At 39.6% G+C, this 21,560-nt stretch overlaps 1 protein-coding gene across 1 annotated transcript in view; it reads left to right on the plus strand.

Annotated features, from left to right (window-relative positions):
- The window catches only part of LOC106635820 (putative G protein-coupled receptor Mth-like 1), a 147,410-nt gene that overhangs the window by 55,872 nt on the left and 69,978 nt on the right, over window positions 1-21,560 (plus strand). The window contains exon 4 of the mRNA XM_089592520.1: window positions 3,122-3,200. Coding sequence (XP_089448646.1) covers window positions 3,122-3,200 — 79 coding nt within the window. The remainder of the gene's footprint in view (window positions 1-3,121; window positions 3,201-21,560) is intronic.

The raw sequence follows: 21,560 nt of genomic DNA on the forward strand, positions 1-21,560 counted from the left end.
TAGGGGTGGTGGAGGAAAAAAGAAGAAAGGGAGTGTAGAAAAAGTGCCAGCAAAACGAAGGCTGCAGGAAGAGTAATAGGGCCACAGAAAAAAGTACGAAAAAGTAATAGGAAGAGATAGGGGGGCCGTTTTCATTTCAGAGTAGTAAAGTTACACGACCATCCGTGGCTTCTCTTTGTGAGAGCAGCGGTGACCACCGACTTTTCTAACGGATATGGTGTCTGCTGTCGCTGTGTGCGATGTTGAAATATGAGTTGCAGCCACTCGATTATTACTCGGGAGACCGATAGGGCCATCGGAAGTTGTAAGATCGATCGGTCGGCGTACTCTGTTGGTTTTAGCTGGACAGATTGTAATAAGTCTTTTTTTGGAATTTGAAAACAACGTTCGTTAGCACATTAGTCTCGAAGAGGAATACTGAATATCCCATTAATTTCATTCACAATAGTTAAAGAAAAACAGAGTGTGTACGTTATTTTAGATAAAAATAATTGCATACAGCTTTGGCTATAGCTTACTTTTGGTTATACGAAAACAATATATTACAAAATTAACTTAACAGTGAATAATCTGTTGAATCATTGAACAATGAAATGGCAATGATATCGAATTAAATTTCATCAATTTTTCTTACAACTAAAATTCCTTCATCGAAATTTTTAACAGAGCATATGTTGCACACTATTAAGCTTCACATTTGCTGTAAATATATTGTATTCCAAGCTTCCAATACTTCATGAAAAGTTTATCGACGCTATCATAGAGATAAAAAATATCCACCCTCATCAAAGTGGTCAGTTGAAAGACTCTTTTAGTTCTCAACGAGAAATATTGTCCCGTTGGCTCTGCATCTTTTGCTTGTCACGAAATACTTGGAGACTCCCGCTCGTCCAAATAATAAAGGAGAAAGATGAAATGCAAGGGTATCCGAAAAACAAAGGCGAAGAATAATGTCAAAGGACTAGGAGAAGCAGTAGCTGCCGGCAGATTGCATTCTTAGAAATTAATATGTCCCTCCCGCGAGGCATGTGTAAGTATACAAGGGGTGACCTGCGGTACAATGTCTCCCCGAAATTTCTAAAGACGAACGGTTAACTGCTCCCTTAAAAAATTCAACCCAACTTGCAGTCGCTCCTTTCAATCCTCTGTGCGTCTACTCCTCCACAATTCCTCCTTCGTCCCGTAGATTTCGTCTTTTCATGTATGTCTCTACTCTTTTTTCTAATCCCCCCCCCCCACGTTTCTACTTTTACTTTTGTTACTTGATATTTTTCTTACTCTGTTTTCTGGATCCATAAATATTGTAATAATTACTTGATATTCGAAGTTTTTTTTCCCGCTTAGCTCAGTGGTGGCAAAAAATGCTTTTTTTAAAGTCCAGTTCATTAAAATTAAAAAAAAAAATTTAATCAAACAAGTATCTTAAAACCTCCGACAAATGTACTTGTTTCATGTTTAAAAATTAATGTTATCACTTGCGCATGGATTTTTTCACGAAAACAGGGATGTGCGTAACTACTAACCAACCATTTTCAATAATTAAGGTGGCTCCTCACTATAAATCCCACAAGAAGAGTAAGCATACTGCAACACAGCTTTTCATTGGCTGTGGAGGTTCTTGACTAAAAATGGATAGGTACCTATAGTCCCTTCAAAAAAAGTTTAGTCACATCTACACTGTTGACCTATATCGTACAATACAGTGACCCGAGCAGACGTATGTATACAAATCTGACAACATAACCCTTGTATGTAAATAATAATAAGCTGACGATAAGTACCTAATAATAAGCCACGGGTGACCAAAGACAAAAAAACTTGAGAAAAAATCTACAAGTTATTTATTAGTGACGAGTAAATACAACCGTGTCCTAACTTTATCGTGTCATATTCTATTAATTTTATCTATTAGTCAAAAAAGTACATAAGTCAGCCCCACATTAAATTATTTTCTTAGTTCAGCGTCTCATTTATTTTTATTATAATTACGATTCCCCACAACTCCTATTCATTTAACGTACAACTTTCTGACCAATTCAAACTACGCGGGCTACCGCTCTTCGGTGTAGCAGACGCCCCACACTTTTCATCTGTTCCGTGACTTGCACAGTTATCTACTATTTTCACAAAATATCCTATAAAACCCATGGTAATGTCCAAGTACCTGAATGTCGTTGGAAAGATTCTGATTTCTTCTATCTGCTACATAGTTTTCTATTAAGAACTACAGTATCTTTGCTGAGATATCATACAACCTGCGCCACCAATTTGACGACCCTCTATAAGAGGCCATGTTACAGAGTTTATTTTCCAGTTAGTTTTTTTCAACAATTTTGGTGGTGACGAGGTCTAAAATTTTGGGAAAAGACTCCTTGCACCTTCAAGAATCATCCTTTAAAACATCATTTAATACTCCAGTGTTTTGATTTAGTGAGGAGCCACCTTAAGGGACTCCGGATCTAGAGGCCATCCTGGTCCTCTGTAGAGCAAAATCAGAGGTGTTTGTTCACACAAAACAGCCACAGAAACTGGCCCGAGAGATTTCATTTGGATTTTCGGCCGCTGCAGATGCTGCCACGGTGCAAGGCCGTAGCGAGACGTTCAAAAATTCATGGGCTTATTCATGAAGATTCGAAAAGTTTCGAGATTAGCCCGCCTGCCTACCGTTTCCTCTCGCTTTTCCCAGTGGCTCTGTACTTCCACTCTCGCGTAGCCTCACTTGCGACACGGCCGAAAAGACCCGAAAACTTGTCTGACGAGGAGTTTTTTCACCTTCCCTCCCGCTCCCTTGTTTCATCACCATTACCAATCTTGCGGCAACACTGATTACCTTTTCCCGATTAGAGTTTGTTCCCTCGGATATCAAATAGCAGTAGCCACAGATTGTTACTGTAATCTATATCTCGCAACACATTGATTCCATCCACTCAAGGGTAAAGAATTAATTTCATAGATACAAGGCTTGCTTTGTTCATTTCATGCTTGTTTTTTCATGAAATAATGTTTCACCATCTTCATAATAAAATAAAAATAACAAGCGTGTATTAGATAATGTATAGCATAACTAATAAGAAAAATCTTGAACGTAAACTCACATCCAGATATTACGTTTCTGTTGCAGCGATTATAGCGCAGTTCTTCTTCCTGGCGTCGTTCTTTTGGCTCAACACAATGTGCTTCAACATCTGGTGGACCTTCAGGTTAGTCTACTCTTTCACAACTTTTTCTAATTTTTTTTTATGTCTTTATGAGATCCCTTACCTCTATCCTTTTACTCCATCTCGACATTGCAATAACAATAGTTGAACACAAGCTGCATTCTATTTTTATAATGTCCACAAGTAAAAAAACCATACAGAAAAATTTATTCGATGTAGTAAACATGTTTACGCATCGAAAAAAATGTATCATCCTCAAACGCTGAGGAGGTACTGCCAATACTTTCTATATGTATGCGGTGTGTATCTGTAAGAACTACACACTGCAATATTATACAGAAAATCACAGAGAGAGACATGTGCACATCAAACACCCGAAATTAACATGTACATTTAATATTTAACATAAATTATCATATTTCTTTCTTACGTGCGTTTACATATTCATGCCTGTGTTGTAAGTTTGAATTCCTATTGCAGTTGTAATTTTGAATAGGCGAAATTATGTACTTTGAAATTGTTTTTTAATTCTATAGCACTTTGTGTTTTATTGTTCAATTACGTTGATGGGGCACATCGACCCGAACAAAACAAACAGTGCATTAAAATTTGTAATGCCAGATTACCCCATTCCTAGCACTCTCGGATAAAAGTAGCAACAGATTTACAAAGTTTATAGTTGCTTGCAAGCATTGTTTTCCCTTTGTTTATTTCAGACGCTTACACCCGCATTGCATTTTGTAGGTAAACTGTCGCCGGGACGTCTGGCCTCTCTAGGGAATACTCAGAGAAATTTTGTGCCTCCCAGCTATTTTTATCCATTTTTTTCCCCTCCCTCTGCTCTCTTACACCATCGCGTGTGCACGTAACTACACGTACGTAGGAACAAAAGGAGGGAGGGAAGGTGGACGGGGAGGAATAAAAGTGCACGTGGCGTGTAAAAATCTCGCGGGAGTTGGGACGACGCGACAGAGAAAACTGCCGAGTGAAAGAGAATCCGAGCCCCAGCGTTCGCTCATTTCCGGGACTTTACCTTCCGGAATTCATGAGCGGTCGTCGTCGTAGACGGCACCAGCTGGTGTCAAGGGAACCAAGTTTTGTCCCAGTTTTCAACACTCGTGGTTGTAGCCTTAGTTGGTCGGGAAAGAGAAAGAGAGTTAGTTTCCGGAATCTCCCTAATTGACGAGAGAACGTCACGGGCGATGGCGCTTCTCTAGTTGATGCAGCTACTACCCCGTGACATTACGACTACTAGGTACTAGTCTGTGGGTACAAATTAAATGCACTCGTGCGCGTGAGAAGTACAGAGGGAAACTGGGCGTGCAGTACAGCCAAAGAAAATCTTCATTATCCTTATTAGGAGGTAAGAACGATGTGGCCCTTCATGAAATTTAATCTTTTGGCAACTAAAAGGCCTATTCAATTGCTGAAAGCCTTATGCTTATAAATAACTTCTTTATTTGTATGCTTGGAAAGATTGAGGGTCCATCGTTGTTGACGAGTGCTAGGTATTTCATCCTAAAGGGTTAAAGTAAAATCAGCTGGGGAGGCAGGGTTAACGGTGCATCGGAATACTTCGTGGACCAATTTAATGCTACGGGGCTATTTGGGAACGCTTTTAAGTGTTGCATTTGAAGTATTGCATTCAAACGTGTGATGTATCTTTCTCTAACAAGTTGCATCACTTCTGATTGCTTTCATTGTACTTTGATATAATACTGATCTGTAAACTTTCTGTCAGATGATCAACAATGTACATACTAAACTTTTAACTATTATGCCATACCATCTTAACGCGATCGATAAGCAATTACTTATTTATTATCCAAGTTATTAATTTACTCGAGTTATTTATATCGCTCGTTACGTATAATTGAAGTATAAATCTGAACGACACAATGATGGGGTGGTCTGCTTATTTTTATCGTCAAACAATAATTCTCGAGCGCTTTTTGTCATTTAGGCGAATTATTAAGTTTCTTTGATGTTTTATGGTAGTTACAGAAAAAATAAAATCACACCTAACACAAAAAAAAGTCGTCAAGATTGTGTAACAAGTATACATTTTACTGACCTACGGTTAGTAGGAATCTTATTCGTAATAGAATCGAAAAGAGAGCGGATACTTTTGTGGAAAAAAAAGACATCTTTTTACTTTACTCGTACAAACACGCGTTATGTATACTCTTGTGAGGTGAGTACAAATGGATGACGAAAACGCTCTCAGCTTTAAGTTAACGTATCGTTGTGAAGTCGCTCCAGTTCCGAAGAAGGAACTCCAAGATCTTACACCAACGTGCCACACTTGGTAAGATCCATCAGTAAGAAGTGCTAAATAAGCAGCCTAGCGCGCGGAGAAAAAATGCTGACTATAAAAAAAAGGGTTTCTTTCGTCTACCTTTGAAATCTATTGTACACATAAGAAGGCACAAAACGACGGAGCAGAGCGGCAATGTATAGAGAAGAGAGCACCGTACAGCAACTTTACCGAGGTGGTCCTTTTAAATGGCCCGTAAGTTCAAAAATATTTATTCTGCTCTTAGCGAGGATCCATAGGAGAGGGATTTATTCGGAGAAATCGATTGCACATCTGTATATATGTATCTATACTTCGTATTTACGAATGTCAGTTCGTTGAACTTTCCTTGCCTACTTTTGCTTCCTCTCGAGCTTGGCTTTTTGTACGAGAAGTGGTAAAATAAATATAGTTTCGCTCCTGATTTTTTTCTGATGCTGGCAGTGTGTAACCAGTTAAGTGAAAAGTCGGAGCGAGATTGATGGATTAAACAGTTGCTCTCGGTATCTCTGCTGGGGAATCGATTAAACATCTTTTCTTTTTCGTACAAGAAGTAACGTTAGATGTTCACTTTGTTCACAAATTAAATTAAAGAGCTTTAATTTACTGTTTTAAAATATACAAGAAAAAACCAATAAACCGTACTTAATTCCTCACCAAACTATTCATGACGGACGCCAATAACATAATATCTCAAGAACCTAAGAACAGAAAAATTACTTTCTCTCTACAGAAGTAAAAAGTAAGACAATGACCGTCGAAGATCTTTCGGAAGGCTTTCATGTTAGCCGAAATGCACGCGCGCACGTATCCCTTTTCTCTCGCGACCATGCACGTTTTTACACAAGCCCAAGTTAAAAGTGGTCCAGACATCAGGGGTCTCGCTGCTCTCCACCTTCTCTACGTGGTTATGAATATTCACAAAGTGAATGGCAGTGTACGCAACGTGCTGGCACGTACGCGTGAGTATGCGTGTTTTCTCATACGTTTGTAAGTGCATGTATGTGAAAGAGGCGCAAGAACGTTGTCCAGAATTCACATGACGTGGATTGATGACAAAAGTATCTATACAGAAAAACAGTAGCAGCATACAACTGACCGAGCAATGACCTCACACTTATCAGTTAATTGTGCTGCCTTTGCCTCTTTTTCCTTTCTCGAGCCTTTTTGCATTGCAAAATCAAAAAATTATCATGAGCTATTGCAATAAGCATAGTATTATTAATGGTTAAGTACGAACCTTTCCCTGCAATCGCTGAAATCAATGCCATGTATAATAAAATTCGATTACATGCGGTTTTTGCCCTGCAATTGGTTGTACTATGACCTAAAATCAATACCTATCAGACACTAACAGCATTTAAAATGGTTGATAACTCTACGCTTCCATATTCAAGTTTCATGCCTGCATTTGCATATCATATCAATTATGAGCGTAATTAATGATTAAATAACATAACTGATAATACAATTGAAAGTTAAGTTGGATAATTTTATAGCCTCGCTGGTTTAAAAACCTGACAGCAATTTTTTTTAAATAAATACAAATTATTTTGGTAAATCTTTGCAGTTGTTAAGTAATTACAATAAATTCATTACTAATGTCGATACTACTTTTCTGTAATGTATACATTGAAACGTTTCAAAAACAACCATCTTCCAGAAATGCATAACCACGGTCCATATGGTGCACTTGGTTATCGAACCGCCAGTACTGTTCTTCTTTCTTATGTTTTTCACATCCCAGAACTATTTATTTATATCTACTGATCATCACCAACAACGACCACGCAATGTTAGCCTCTCGAACTAGCCTCGGGTTACGACAAAAAGTCCGAGAAAAATGATTGCTGCTCATCTCTTACCCTCGAGAAATCATCCATCAAGCCACGTCCTCGTGACCTCGCTCGTGACTGCGTCGTTAAGAAGAAATAAGCCTCTCGTGGCACAAGGGTACATATACTCGCATATCAACGTAATATATCTCTTGCGTTTTTAGTAGTGCAACTTGACCTATACTCTCGCATAGTTCATGCTACACTCGAGACGACGGCATCACGCTCGCACGTGACGTGTTGATACCGCCCTGCCTCCACGTCCTTTCTTTCATCTCTTTCGTGGTAAGGATATACCTTGAGACTCGCCAGTGGTATACCATAATGATTAAAGGTGCCTCACGTTTCGACTCACTCGTCATCGTGATGCATGCTGTACGTTGTTATATACACGTGGTGCTGTAATATCCTTTGTCCGGATTTTTTTTTTTTTTTTTTTTTTTTTTACTTCACAGGTACTCCAACATCCACTTGGCTCCTCAACTTGGCAGCAGCAGCAATAGTTTTAAGAAAATTGAAGAAGCAGTATTTAAATGTGATCGGTTTGAATAACTACCCTTGACGAAAACGTAGAAGGGTATTGACAATACCTAGACAAACAACTGGTGAACCAAATAACCTCGTCAAAGAGTGTTTATGGACATGTACCTACGTCGTATAATGATGGAGAGCGTCAAGAGCACTTAAAGTTTATCGTCAAGAGCAGGAATGTACTGCATAGTTGTGTACCCTCACGACCAATCCCTCCTTTGTATGCTCTGCATAGTATTGCATACCTACCCCACTGATACACGAATTGTATGGTGTACACCAACATAGTGCTAAAAATGAGCTCGACTTGGCACAATAAATCTCCATAGGTTCTGCTGCCATGACCATCAGTCCCTGCCTATAATGTATAGGCACATTCCTTAGCTGCGTCTCATTTGTATAGCCATACCGTGACGTATATATCTGATCTGGACCTGGCAACGAAAATAAAAGTAGCTAGAGGGCACGTCAAGTCTCCGATATTTCAAGTACGTAGCATAATGCCAACCGATCGCTGCCGGCTTGCTTGCTCTCGCGCAAGATTCGCTTCCATAGAGGGCAAAGCATAGTATATGGAGGAGAGGATGTACGGAAAGGCGAGCTTGAGAGAGGGATTGGATCAGGATCAGTCGGTCGGCTGGTTAATGCGATGCAACACGGCGACGCCGTCTGCTCCAATAACGGGCCTCTCTTTCTTTGTACTTACACGTCTTGCGTCTTGCATCGCTGCCGTTGTCGTTGTTGACAGGATTGTACGTGTACAACCATTTATCCGTACCGTACATATAGTCATGTGTTGTCCTACCCTTCTTGCACTTTCCACTCTGTCTGTGCGGCGTGTACCTATACTCGCGTTTTCTTCTTTTTTTCGCCTGCAGTTCTAGCATCTTGTACAATGTGTCTGAGAACCATCTAGTTGTTCTCCATCTTTCTTTTCTTTTTTCCTCTCTTGTGTAATGTTTGTCACTGTCTCATCGAAAATTACACATATGCTAGAAAGAACGAAAGGACACGGAGGACCGTTATATAGTACTACTGTCTTGGACTGCATTGTTGCCTATTACGTACTAATTCGTGGGGTGATCCAATTTGTAAGATTTGCCACTGAATTTCTTTCATTCTTCGATTCTTTTTTTCTTATTTTAAAAGATAAAAATTAGAGGGGATCATGTTACAGTGACCTTTATTAGGTCAAATTCAAGGTCACCGTTAGACCAGTTCAAAAACTTTTGCTACATTTTTTCATTTAGGGCTTTTCCTAATGAGGTATTTCGTTCAACAGATCAACATGTCCCACGTGTATTTACAGATTCTCGTTAATACTGGAGAGGCGAAAACTGGCTTCAACAATGAAATGTACATTTATGCAGGACACCATTATTTATTGGCCTAAACACAGGAAAACGGAGATATTTCAAATAATTTTTTTAATCAGAGCATTAAGCAGGCGGTGCAATCTCGATTTTCCCTCTCAACAATTCGCGTGTTTCAACATTCAATTATTTCTGCGCTCCACTCATCCCTTTATAACCTGCGGTCGACTGACCATTAAACGTGCACCTGCACAGTCCAAAAAGAGCCAAAGCAAATCCAGCCATTGGAACACACACCATAAAACGCGAACGCTCATTAATTTCATCATCCCTCCTCCCTCTCCTCCTACAAACTCTCAGTGTAATCCCCCGAAGCTTTGTTGCACATTAATTCTGCTGCTCACGTTACATTCTTCGGTGATTTTGAAAAAAAGGCAACGAGGCAGTAGCCAGGCATCCAAAACAAAAGCTCGTTAGTTCGAAACAACGGCTACGTAAAATCGATACCCACCCACTACCGATACCCTCGTTCTCCCTCCCAAACGGACAAGACGTGATTCTACTTGCAAGTTTGACATTACAGCCAAGACTATTTGTCTCTGGTGCAGTAGTGTAATACAGTACCAGCAGCATTAACAGTATCGATGCCTCGTTGAAGTCGTCATTCCATTCGTTGTCGTCTTCTTTTAAAGTAAGGATGGCACGTGGAGCACGTTGTTAAACAGGAGAACAGAGATGGATAAAGTGGACTGTGACAGCTTGCTTTTTCTATACCATTCACCCATCCTCCCCTTTTTACTAAAGAACACCTTTTCCGCGGCGACAACGTGCCTTTTGTCCGGTCGCAAGATCCCTACCCAATTGACTTGGAGGAACGAGTGTTTTGTACTGGACCAGAAAATACTTTACTCGTTCGACTCCCCGATGGTCCAGTTTTTCCCAGTCTTCTTTAGGTCTCTGGGCTTTTGTTGCACTTCTACGTAATCCTTTCTTCTTTAGTTCTCTTTAATCTGTCAATTGTCTCGTTTTTCAAATTATTGTACTTTGAGCGGTTGAGTGGAGAAACGTGATCTATTGGGATTACGTTCATCCAGAAAGAGAATCGATAATGACGTATTGTTTTTCGTTTTTTTTTTTTTTTTTTTTTTTTTTTTGTTTTCTTCGTATTTTAAGTAGAAGCCAAAAATTTTTTCCACTGCCATTCACCATGCCTTGCTTTTTTCTTTTTCCTCTGAAAATTTTCTCATTTATTTCATTCACCTGAAATATTTGCATACCCATTGTACCATTAAAATACGAGATCGCAAATATAACTGCTACTTAAGAAAAGTTGAAAATATCTCGAGAGTAATAACTAGGTTAAACGTAGTCTCTGAAATCTCCAGGTTCGGTCTCACCGTTAGTCCATCCAGCAACTTCAAACCGACCCTGACAATGATTACTCTCTATCTACCCGTCTTCCTCTGACTCTGACTCTCTTTGCGCTCTCCGGTCACACCAATGTTTCCGAGCCAACTAAACTGTTTGGAAGCCACGATAAGGGGAAAGGGGACTAACCTCGTTGGCGTGCAGCGTCACTCCAGTTTTCTCGCGGGCTTTATCTTCATCTGATGAAATAATCACCCGTGGATGCCTATCACAATCTGTTTTGCCTCTTACCGCGAGATTCCAAGGTGATTTATCTCGATTAACTCGGAATCCAAGCCAATGAACATCTTGATTTTTATTAAGAATTACCGATCATCAACTTTTATGATTATGGATTTTGGATGAAATGTTGTTTTACAATTGTTTTCTTAAAACAACCTGATCAACCTGCATGAGTCAGTTGATACCTCTGAAAATAAACTATGTAGTAACTGGACGAGTAATCATACTTTAATTTTAACAACTCAGTAGCGACTAAAGAGAAAAACATGCAGTTGATTCACTCTTTTACTTGTACATCTGCTTTAACTAAAAAAAAAGCCACAAGTTTAAGATGAAAATTACAAAATATCCTCGTACAAGTGATGTCAGGACATAATAATCGGTTATCTTCGTCTCTGTTCCTAGGCATAACTTGTCTGTCTGCAAATTTTCAGCTAAACTTGTTAGCAGCTAAACGATATGGCAAAGCCACGCAAGCTGATGTACGACGAATCGTTGCACCCAACTATTCCAGAGACGTCAACAACGACTGCAGCAAACCGAGCGTTGTTTTGCCGAAGAAAGCTCAACCTCAAAACTATTTCGGGCAGTATGGGACGAGTGTCAAAAACAACAGACATCACCGCAAGGGATGACAAAGCAGCGGCGCGGCAGCGCCTGATTCTGAGCTGATGCAGATGCACTGAGCACGTGACTCGCAAAATTGCCTGGCGCTACTTCGACCGGAAAATTAGACTCGTGCGCTCTATTTGCGACGCTGCTCTCTTGCTTACCCCCCCCCCCCACGTACTCTGCATTTTGAGCAAATCGATCAGTATCGATTTCACATTTTGCCGCTGCACGGAGTCGTAAATGATCTTGGATTAAATTGTCCCCTATTTAAAGCGCCGGATCGGAAAATGGACAATCTCATTTGCAATTGCGAATCGATCGTAAATACTTGGATTTTTTGGTGTATGGTCTACTACCAAATGAAGAAGTGGAGTTTGACATTGCGGATTTTTATTCGTGGAATCGTTGCTATTTCGTTATCTTGTGTTAGTGTAGATAAACTAGAATACTTTGGGTTGAACTGATACGTAGTAGAGGCCATGTGAATATTTTCCGTAATCCGTACCTTACCTTGACTCGTAGGTGAAACGACACGACGTTTATCATGAATCTTTCGAGTACAACAATCAAGAACCTAATGACTATTGAGTTCACAAGAAACAGTAATTATCGTTTGCAGGACAATTAAGGCTATACATCTAAATTTTTTAAAAAAGCTTACGTTTTATAGCTAGACTTGCATGTTCCTAATCTTTCAATGTGGATCTTGACATATTTTTCCTATCAATAGGTGGTCTTCAGTTCTCCACGTTATTTCATTCAAATACAAGGGAACTTACCAGGCCTGCCAAACTGGCTGGTCTCATAAATTTTAATCCTTTTTTCTGGAACCCCTTAATTTGCATACTTATCAGTTTTCATGCCCCCAAAGCACCGTAAAGCCATTACGATCGTAACATTCGATAACACGAGTAAACGTGAGCCCGTGCCAATATTTACCTCCTCTCCTTTACAGCCATCCAGCGCTGAAATTTCATCATTACTCAATACTCATTAATTACCCGGGGGTGGTGAGCTAAAATTACCCCTTTATGAATTTTTCATACGCACGCCTTCCTCTTATTAAACGCGTAAAGTGCTTCAAACGGGAACGAGTGAGGTACTACTGCTCATTTAAATTGTGCACACAAATCCAGAAATCCTATCCATGAATGGTTTCGGGCTCGTTATTTTATCATGAAAATTAAATACTGTTCTTGTATGGTGTCATCACAATACTCAATTTATTTTGTAATTGAGTTAATTTTGCTGTTATTTCCACTAAAGTTTTTTAATGGGTGCAGCTGCTTTTATTTTGTTACCAAGAAAATAGAACTTTACACAAAAATTAATCTTCCTAAGAAACAATAGGTTGTTTTATAATCCCAGTAACAAAGCAAGAAACGATGGACATTTTTCGAAATGCTTCCCACCAGCTGAGTGTAGCTCGGTCGCGTTAACGCGAACATTGAACGCGGAAGGGCAATTAGCATTTCGCCTCCCATACGAATTTGCATTTTAAGGATTCTGAAATGCGCTTGAGGCACGGACGCGTTTGTGGAAATAAAAAAAAAATAAAATAAAACTAAGAAAAAAATTTTTTAAAATAAAACCCGGTACGTAGGAGCTGGAGGAATGAGAAAACTGTTTATGGCAGCTGCATGCTTGCGATTTTAAAAGAACTGCACCTCGGTAGTGTTCGCGTTCACGGATGAAAGAAGGCGAAGAAAAACATTTTTTTATTGCTTCGTTGGGCTCTTTCTCCTTTATGCTTATTGTTTCGCCGAAATGACGTGAGGTACTTAGCAACGCTGAGGCCTGAGCTACACGCGCACATATTAGTTCCGTCAAAGCTTGCGTGCAGGCATCGAGACAAATTGTGAAGCCTTTATTCGCACTGCTAGTTGTCTGTGAATGTACCCATGAACCCATGGAATCATCTGCTTATGGCTATTCTCTCGTATGTAAGGAACTGCAATGTCTTTCAGAGTCACGTGTGTATGTTAACGGCTGTCGTCAAATGTCACAAGCAAACGTGTATACACCAAAACTTACTTTTATGCCCGTAGGCATTATTGACCGGATCGACACTCTCGCGAATGTTAAGGTGCCTTTCTAAATTTTACCCTCGCAATTTTAGTGCACAGTAAAAGAGGGTCGGCTCGGGTATCGAAGCTCCAAGCTTTAACGACTCCGCCGTACCAGCGAGAGAGTGAACGAAGGTTCTTGCTGAGGGTATCGGAGAAAGAGGGGGAGAGCGTGGTCACTTCAAAGGTTACCGCGTAAAACCATGCGAATTCATGCCAAGAAATTGATTTGTAAACATTTGTGATGACAAGACAGGAGGAAAACTGGCAGTGATTCCGGCGTCGTCTCGTGAACTCGTTTTTCTGCTGCTGGATGAAAAACTTTGCAGCGGAAGGGAGAGTAATATATAGGAGCGCAAGAGACTTAACGGTGTCCCCGCGATCGCTTCGCCGGCGGCTTTTGCCGATAGCCGAGCCACCTCAATTGACGACCGGTTATTCTTCTCCTTTTTTTTTTTTTTTTCTTCTTGGTTACCTTTCGCGCGTTGGGACTTACAATCCATTTGAGTTCACGGTCGAGCTGAAGGTTTTCGGAGGAGCTGCCGCCACGTGGAAAGATCGGATGCCGTAAAGGAGATTGACGACATGGGTACATACGAATATCTCTTCGTTTTCGTGGTATTTTTTAATCGGAATAGTTATTGGTTTTTTTTATTTTTACAAAAGTACACTTTCTAATTTAATTCAATGCAAACAAAAGTTGCTGCAGTAGAATACTTCATCAGAAAACAGAAAACTCTTTAAAACCAGATCTGATTGAAGAAAGTAGGATTTTCATACGTAGATTGTTATAAATATACAAATGGTAAGGTCAATCAATTTGGCAAATAGCAAGATCTTAATCGCACCATCATTGATATTAACTTGTATTTGTTCATCAGAAGTAGACACTGAACATACATATTTCTTAATGTCTAGTAAAAAATAGAATGATAACGAATACGGAAGTCGGGAAAAAAAATAGAAGGAGAAATACATTAGTTATTTTTGGTCATCAGAAGAAAGTCATACCACATCGAGACGATGAAAAACAATATTTGAACTTTTTTTGTCCAAAGAGCCAACTGCTCCCTTGCAGACACTTATCCTCCATGAAATACGTACTTTGGCAGCCTCATCGCTCTTGTACTTTATGTTATCCACTTCTCACTGAACTTCCGCCCGTAGGAGATAAAATTGGCTTAAAATATACAGTTTTAGCAATGCTGTGAGTACAAACTACCACGTGAAAGGAATATAACGCTTCGCCAATGCCTTGACCAGTAATTTTTTATGATAATTTACATTTTCGTAGTTTTATGTATAAAAACATACAATTTTTTTTTTTTTTTTATCTAATCAGTAGATTCCAAACAACAGTATACTGTCATCACAGAATCATGAGTTTGTAAGTATAAATTGACTTGAGTCAATCCGAACTAGACATCCTGTACTTGATACAGCTATTCAGTTGTGCGCGAGATCATAAAATGTATCTCAGCCTCGATATCAGCGGTCTAATATATTCATCACAATCAAAAGAGAATCGGGAGAAGGGAAACGTTTTAATTAAGTTACGTAAGGTCCAGCAGAAACCACACAGATGTGTCAGCCGGACAGGATGTAACAGCTAGCCAAAAGTCGCTTCAGCACTAGCTTTATTTAATCCCATGAAGTGGAAAGTCTATAAAATGCGGACAGGCAGTCAACACCAGGAGTAGCGAGTAACTGGGAGATCAATAATCGCAGCAGCCAGCGTGAGAGTTTGCCCGTCGATCGCACTGCTACTCCGACGTTCTCCCCGCAACCATGGATTGCCCCGCGATTTCTGGATTCTCGCTCTCGCACCCCTTCCCGTATAAATATTCAGAAGCAGTCGACTTGACTCCATTCCGCGGTCGGGTTCTACCGCACCTTTGCCCGCATACATAGTATTAAGAAAGAGGAGGAAGCAGAAGAAGAAGCCGTTCTCGATGAATAAAAGGTGAAAAAGTTTTAACAATCTCTACGTGATGCTAGAGTGGGTGTACACGATGAAGTGTATTTGAATGGCCATGAAGAAAGTTTAGGGCCAAGAAGCTGCCTACGCGAGGGAAATAGCAAAGATCTTGGCTGGCTTTTGTGGGAGTCGTTTGATTGTGGACGAATCTCAAAAGAAAAATAAAACGAGTACATTGAGCTGCTTCCACATGTACATATAAATAAAGCTGAAAGATGGGGTTAGGGAAAGTAGTGGAAAAGCTACAAATAATCAAAGTTAAGAGTTGTACAGGTTTTTTCGGAACAATAGTAAGTTCCGTGCCTTACATAGGAATCAATAAGTTTTCAATCTCACCGCTTGAAAACGTTTTCCAAGGGTGTATTTGTTGTCATTTTCTTTATAATATCCTCATATTCCTTGTTATTAATTAATAAATAAAAAAATATTAATGTTCTCGCAATACATATGTATAATGAGGTGCATGGCAGTGTCAACGACCTACCTCAACAACACTAAAAATGTGTCTAACTATGGACAGGAGTATTTTTTGTGGTGATGATCTTGTTTTTCGTATATATATTAAAAGTAGCCTGCTGGAAATGTTTTGTATACTTATGGCTGCAAGCGGCTATTCATTTTTGCAAGGTTGCTGGTGAAATTTTCGAAATATCGGAGTAATGAGTATCGCAGGAAGAAAGTAACGTGATATTTCGTAAACATACGGTAGCAGCAGATTTTTAAAATAAAACCTATAAGCTGATGTATCGTTTGTTCAACTTGTGATATCAAATATGTTTTGTGCATGTGTCGTAGAGAGAAACTCAGCAGTCGAGAAGACGTAGCAAATCGTGTCCTATTGTTTGTTATCTCTTTTGTTTATTGGATTCCGTTTAATCGGCATAAGTATCATCTTCTCAGTCTATTCCTATCGTGACACTGATTTTTGTGAAAGAGAAAAAAAACTTAAATTATTTATCAATCGACACTAAAGTATGTGAAAAAAAAAATTCCAAAAATAGAAAAAGATATTTAAGAAAGGCAGGAAAGAATCCTTGATGTGACTGGTTCATTAATAAATATATAATCTGACGATGGAGTAGCTGAACGGCAAAAAAATAAAAAAATGATCACTCAATCAGTCAAGCTCCTGCTCAGTGGAGTATGACGTTGTCATGTCACCTTACGTTACGTCACCATGTCACCAGCGGCTTTCTTTTAGTTTCCTGAGTCAAACGGGTAACGTGAGAGGCAAGAGCGAAAACCACCGCGCATTCAGTTGCAGATGACCTAACGAGTCGACGACCTCCAGCAATTTGTCTCCTCTATCCTCCTATTTTGGCTATTTTTAGATAAAATAACACGTGAGTTGAAAAAAAAATCAGTCCGAAGAAAATTATGTAGCCACATCAAGACTTTCATTTCAAAAAGAGCTGCACGATCGAAAAATTAAAACGGAGCAAGCGCTTTATACAAACACCTCACTGGAAAAATTAACCTTCCTCAACGCTAATAAGAGCGGGGCAATCATCGATCAAACTGTCCCCATTACACGAAATTTTATTTTTTCCAAAACTCAACCTTCACGTACCCAATGATTTTCTTTAGAAAAAAAAGCAAAACGTCCCGACGTGTCCTCGAAATCGCTGAACTCGATGTCGCGAATCATCCTTCGCTCGCGCCTTTAATCTCAGGCTGCCGGACCAAAACGACAGGGATGACTACGATATTTCCCCTCCTCCATATGAATGTCCGCGCAGTTTCTTGGACTCGCTGAATCTTTGGAATCTGCGCGGCCTATCGTTTTTATCTCGGCGATCTCGCGATCAAAGCCAGATCGCTGGCTCACCGCCGCACGGCGCACACGACTCCAGCTCTAGCGCGGGGAGGATAAAAAAAGTTCTCCCGAAGGACGGAGGGAGAGGAGGCAGCGGAGAGAAAAAGGCGGAGGGAACGAAAGGTCGAGGTGGAATTGGCGAGAACACGGTGCGTGTGTGCCACGCGGATGGGATAGGGTTACCGCTGCCGATCGTGTGTGGGGTAGCATCGCTGAGGAGAATACCGGGAATTATCGAGAGACGCGATGGCGTAGGTATACGTCTAGTATCGCGGTGGAGACGCGCAGGTGCAGCCTCGGAATGAGACGGCAGCACCTGCGTTGCACCAACCTGAAAAAGAGTATCGACGAGACTGGAGAAGATAAAGAGAAGGACGGAGTTAGTATCATAATTTCCTTTACTCCTTGGGCAGTAGGAGCGCGTCTTCTTCAAAAAGATTGCTTGCTGAATTGAATTTGTTGTGAGGCGCGTATCGATCATTTCTGCTCGCCTGATGCTTTTTCTCTCATCTCCCTCGGCTGCAGCTTCGCTAAGTAAGATGTAAGCTGATACTCTTTTGCACTCGACAACTAGCTGCCTTTTCGGGATAAGCTGATAATACTTGTTTTCCAGTTGGATCGTGGGAAAATGCACAGCGTTCTTTGATCGGTAACTTCCTTTCGCCTGTTTTTGTTTTTTTTAAAGTCGAAAAAAGCATCATGAAAGGATAGAATACCGCTCTTACGCGTTTTTTAAATATTTATTTGATCTGGGATAATTTATTAACTATATAAGTTAGGATAATTAACCCTATAGGTATACGATCATGAAAATAAAAGTGTCTTTATTAAATTTAATTAGGCTAAATCATGCAAAAATATTAATTTATCCTACTCAAATGTATAAAGAAAAAGTTGCTCTCAACGGTCAATAAATTTTTATTGACAATAGGAATTAACACATTTTTTAGGTAACATGAGAAGATAGAATAAAAATAAAACATGTAAAATCAAACATCAATACTAACTTTAGAAACCGGTATGATGAAACTAACAGTCAAGACGCTAATCAATACCGGTAAATTTGTTGCTAAATTACTAAAAATAAAAAACCCGTGAGAACAAACTTTTGCTGGACCACACATACTTTTTGATGCTTTGTAGGTGCAATGCGAGGAACTGTCCACGTGATACTCGCCTAAGAGCATATTTTATTTATTAATAATAATAAAAACGAGTTCGGTTTCTAATTACCGGTGCTTACTCGCCTAAGAGCACATTTTATTTACTAATAACACTAAAAAGCTACACTTTCAAAAATTATTCAATAGCTTACGCAAACTTTATAATTTATATGACGAATGAAATATACATCGTGATGAATATTGTTTATGCTAAAAATAACCTTGCAGTGGTACCACACTCATACTTCCTGTATTTTCCTACTTAGCCAATAAAAGCACCACCAATGAAATACGCTTCTATTTTGTAACAAGAGAGACTCACAAAGGATTCCACTTTAAACATCAATTCACAAGATAAGATTACTTGGCGCTCGTGTAAATAGCATCGTTGACCAGAACAACCATTTTAATATGTAAAAAAACATCTTATCCCTCTGTTTGAACTCTTCTCGAGCAAGGAAGTTCCTTCCTAAGTATCTCGCAGGGGAAAACAAACTCCTCTTAGGAAAGAAACAGAAAGAAGTTATAAATGAAAATTTAAATTATAAACTCCAAAGTAAAACATGAATACGGAATCAGTAACGCTTCAGTGATTATTTATTGACACTATTTATTGACACCACTTGACTGATTTCAAAATGAATTGTAGTTATGCTTTTTGTTGTTATTTGTCTCTACTTGTCTCTCTGCCGCTGCTATTACAACTACTGCATTTTTCGTGTGTTGAACTCGTAGTTTCGAAAGGCAGCAGAGTAGCGCGTAATTACACTCCAAAAAAATAGGCTTTTTAATAAAGCTTAGCATTTACCAGCCATTAAATCTTTGGCTATCTTTTGATTTGTCTACTCCCCTTCCTCCTGTCATTAACTCGTCCTAGAGTGGACTACTTCCTCATACTTCTTGTGGGTATACTGGGAAATGTTTTTAACTCTCCGTTGCGCTAACTTTTAAGCGAGTTTTCGACTGATGGACGCGCTCGTCAGTCGGTCCTTGACTCTCTTTCCGTTACCACACTGTCAGAGAGCTAAAAGCCCACTGAGCTCGGTTATGTGCGAACATCCACTGTAATAGCTCAAGTATGCCCGGAGGGAGCACTTATGTCACCAGCAGCAGGTTACCTGCTGCTTCTGTGTTTACTCCCAGGACCTTGAACCCTCGTATTCTTTAACAGCGCGATGGTACCAGAGATTTTTCGGTGATTTTTTCAATAGCAGGAATTGGTTGGGCAAAAGGTTTCTTCTCTTCATCGAAAGTACGACAGGCACAACGAAGAAACATTGTCGTACAATACAAAAAAATCTTGGAAATAATGAAATGTCTTTTTGCACATTCGCAGTGTACACCCGACTAAAAACGTGAATGACGAGATTCTTTTTAGTGTTGCAATGGAAATGTTGGAAAATTTATTACAATTTTGAGGTCATAATAACAGTGCGCTCTGTAGCTGACAAATTTTTCGCGATTCACAAAACTGCCAGACAAATGCCACCATCACGAAAAACAACGGATGGTGATGGCCTTGGAGCCGTTGGTGCTGCAGCTGACAAATAAAAAAAAAATCAAAATAAAAAAAACCCTATGTTTTCGTTCGTGCCACCTGCAATTATACCTGCGAAAAGTTTAGATGCAGGACATGAAAGGCTGAAACGTAAAAAAGAGAAAGAGAAAAAACAACACATCGTATTCGGTAAAAAACTAAATTACAAAAGAGAGAAGACCCATCGGCTACTGTTATGACATATACTTGTACGTTGTCGGTAACTTTTTTGGCGCTCCGAGAAAAGTATTATTACTCTCTCCCTCTTTTTCTCTTTTCGGTACCTAAAAAATGCGAGGCAATCATCCAAACAAGCGTCACGGGGATAGTTGTAAACTCGGAGGTAAACTTGATTTAAATTTTTTAACAGGTTGTTCCCGAAATAAACAGCTTATAGCTAGTTCTGACCAGAAAATTGGTGTGTAGCGAGATTTTTAAATTTTTTTCACGTCATCCAATCTACTAAAGATACAATAGAAGTTACGTATCATAAGATTGTAAATGTGCAATTCTTGTGCGATTTTTCTATACATCGATACTTAGAAGAGAATTCCAGCAGTACCAGAAGAATACATCCAAAAGCAAAATCAATCACATAAATAAAGGAGCGATCTCAAAAATGCGGCAATGCGGTAGAAATGTTATTATTTGTCATTAGATCAAACGCCCAGGCATAAGTGGATATGGAATCTTTTTGGCTACTTATTTTTACTTGAGAGGAATTGTAATTTGAAATAGTATTATTTTAGCAGTGGGTTGTGTAACATTTTACATAGTGAGAGGCAATAGTGAACGAGTTGGCCGAAATTCGTGAATTTTTTCGGCAGATCTTTCTTTTTTTACTTTTATACGCAGAAAAGCAATAACTCTGTGCCGCATAGGCACGATACTAGCGTATTTTCCTTTTGCGAACAATATTTTTAGAAAAAGCAAAAAGGTAAGAACTCCCAGGCCAGCGTTCGGCAGGCAGTAGAAATAAATTTCATTCAAGCCATCCATCAAATTTTTTCTCTTTCGATTGCCATGCAGATTTTCGCTGCATCTGGGCCCTGAAATATTCGATACAAAATTCTTGGCAAGCTCCCTCGGACATTTTATCTCCTGCTTTGTCTGCAGTGGCAGCAAGAAAGCAGCCACTCTTTTCGAGCTTACGTGCATCAGTGGAGCTAGTCGCGCTTTTGCTGATGCTCCATGTAGCATAGATCGAGCGCACCAGAAGCCAAAATCTGTGACGAATGGCGGTGAAACAATAATTTCCACTATTGACGTGTGGCTTGAAAAAGAAAGCCCGGGAAATTCGTACGTGTGCCGAAACAGCGAACTCGCTTTGTAAAGCGAACATTCCTCCGTCATCACCATTAGTTCTCTTTAATCTTGTGAAGATCAATGTTGCAATGTTGATGCAGTCCTATACGTCAAAACGATCTTTCTTCATTCGTATAATGTACATACCTTTACCTACTACTTACTACACCACAATGGCCAACAAGCCTAGGTATGTAAATAAATAAATAAGTAAACAAATAAATATTAAAATGTATAAAATTTTCTTTCTTTTTTTACCATCATTCCAACTTTCCCCGCGTACGCGAGTAAATTCTTGCG

The sequence above is a fragment of the Copidosoma floridanum genome, unplaced genomic scaffold (assembly GCF_036245765.1).
Source record: "Copidosoma floridanum isolate Cflo_tuat_1 unplaced genomic scaffold, Cflo_Japanese_pri ptg000019l, whole genome shotgun sequence".
In the NCBI taxonomy this organism is placed as follows: domain Eukaryota; kingdom Metazoa; phylum Arthropoda; class Insecta; order Hymenoptera; family Encyrtidae; genus Copidosoma; species Copidosoma floridanum.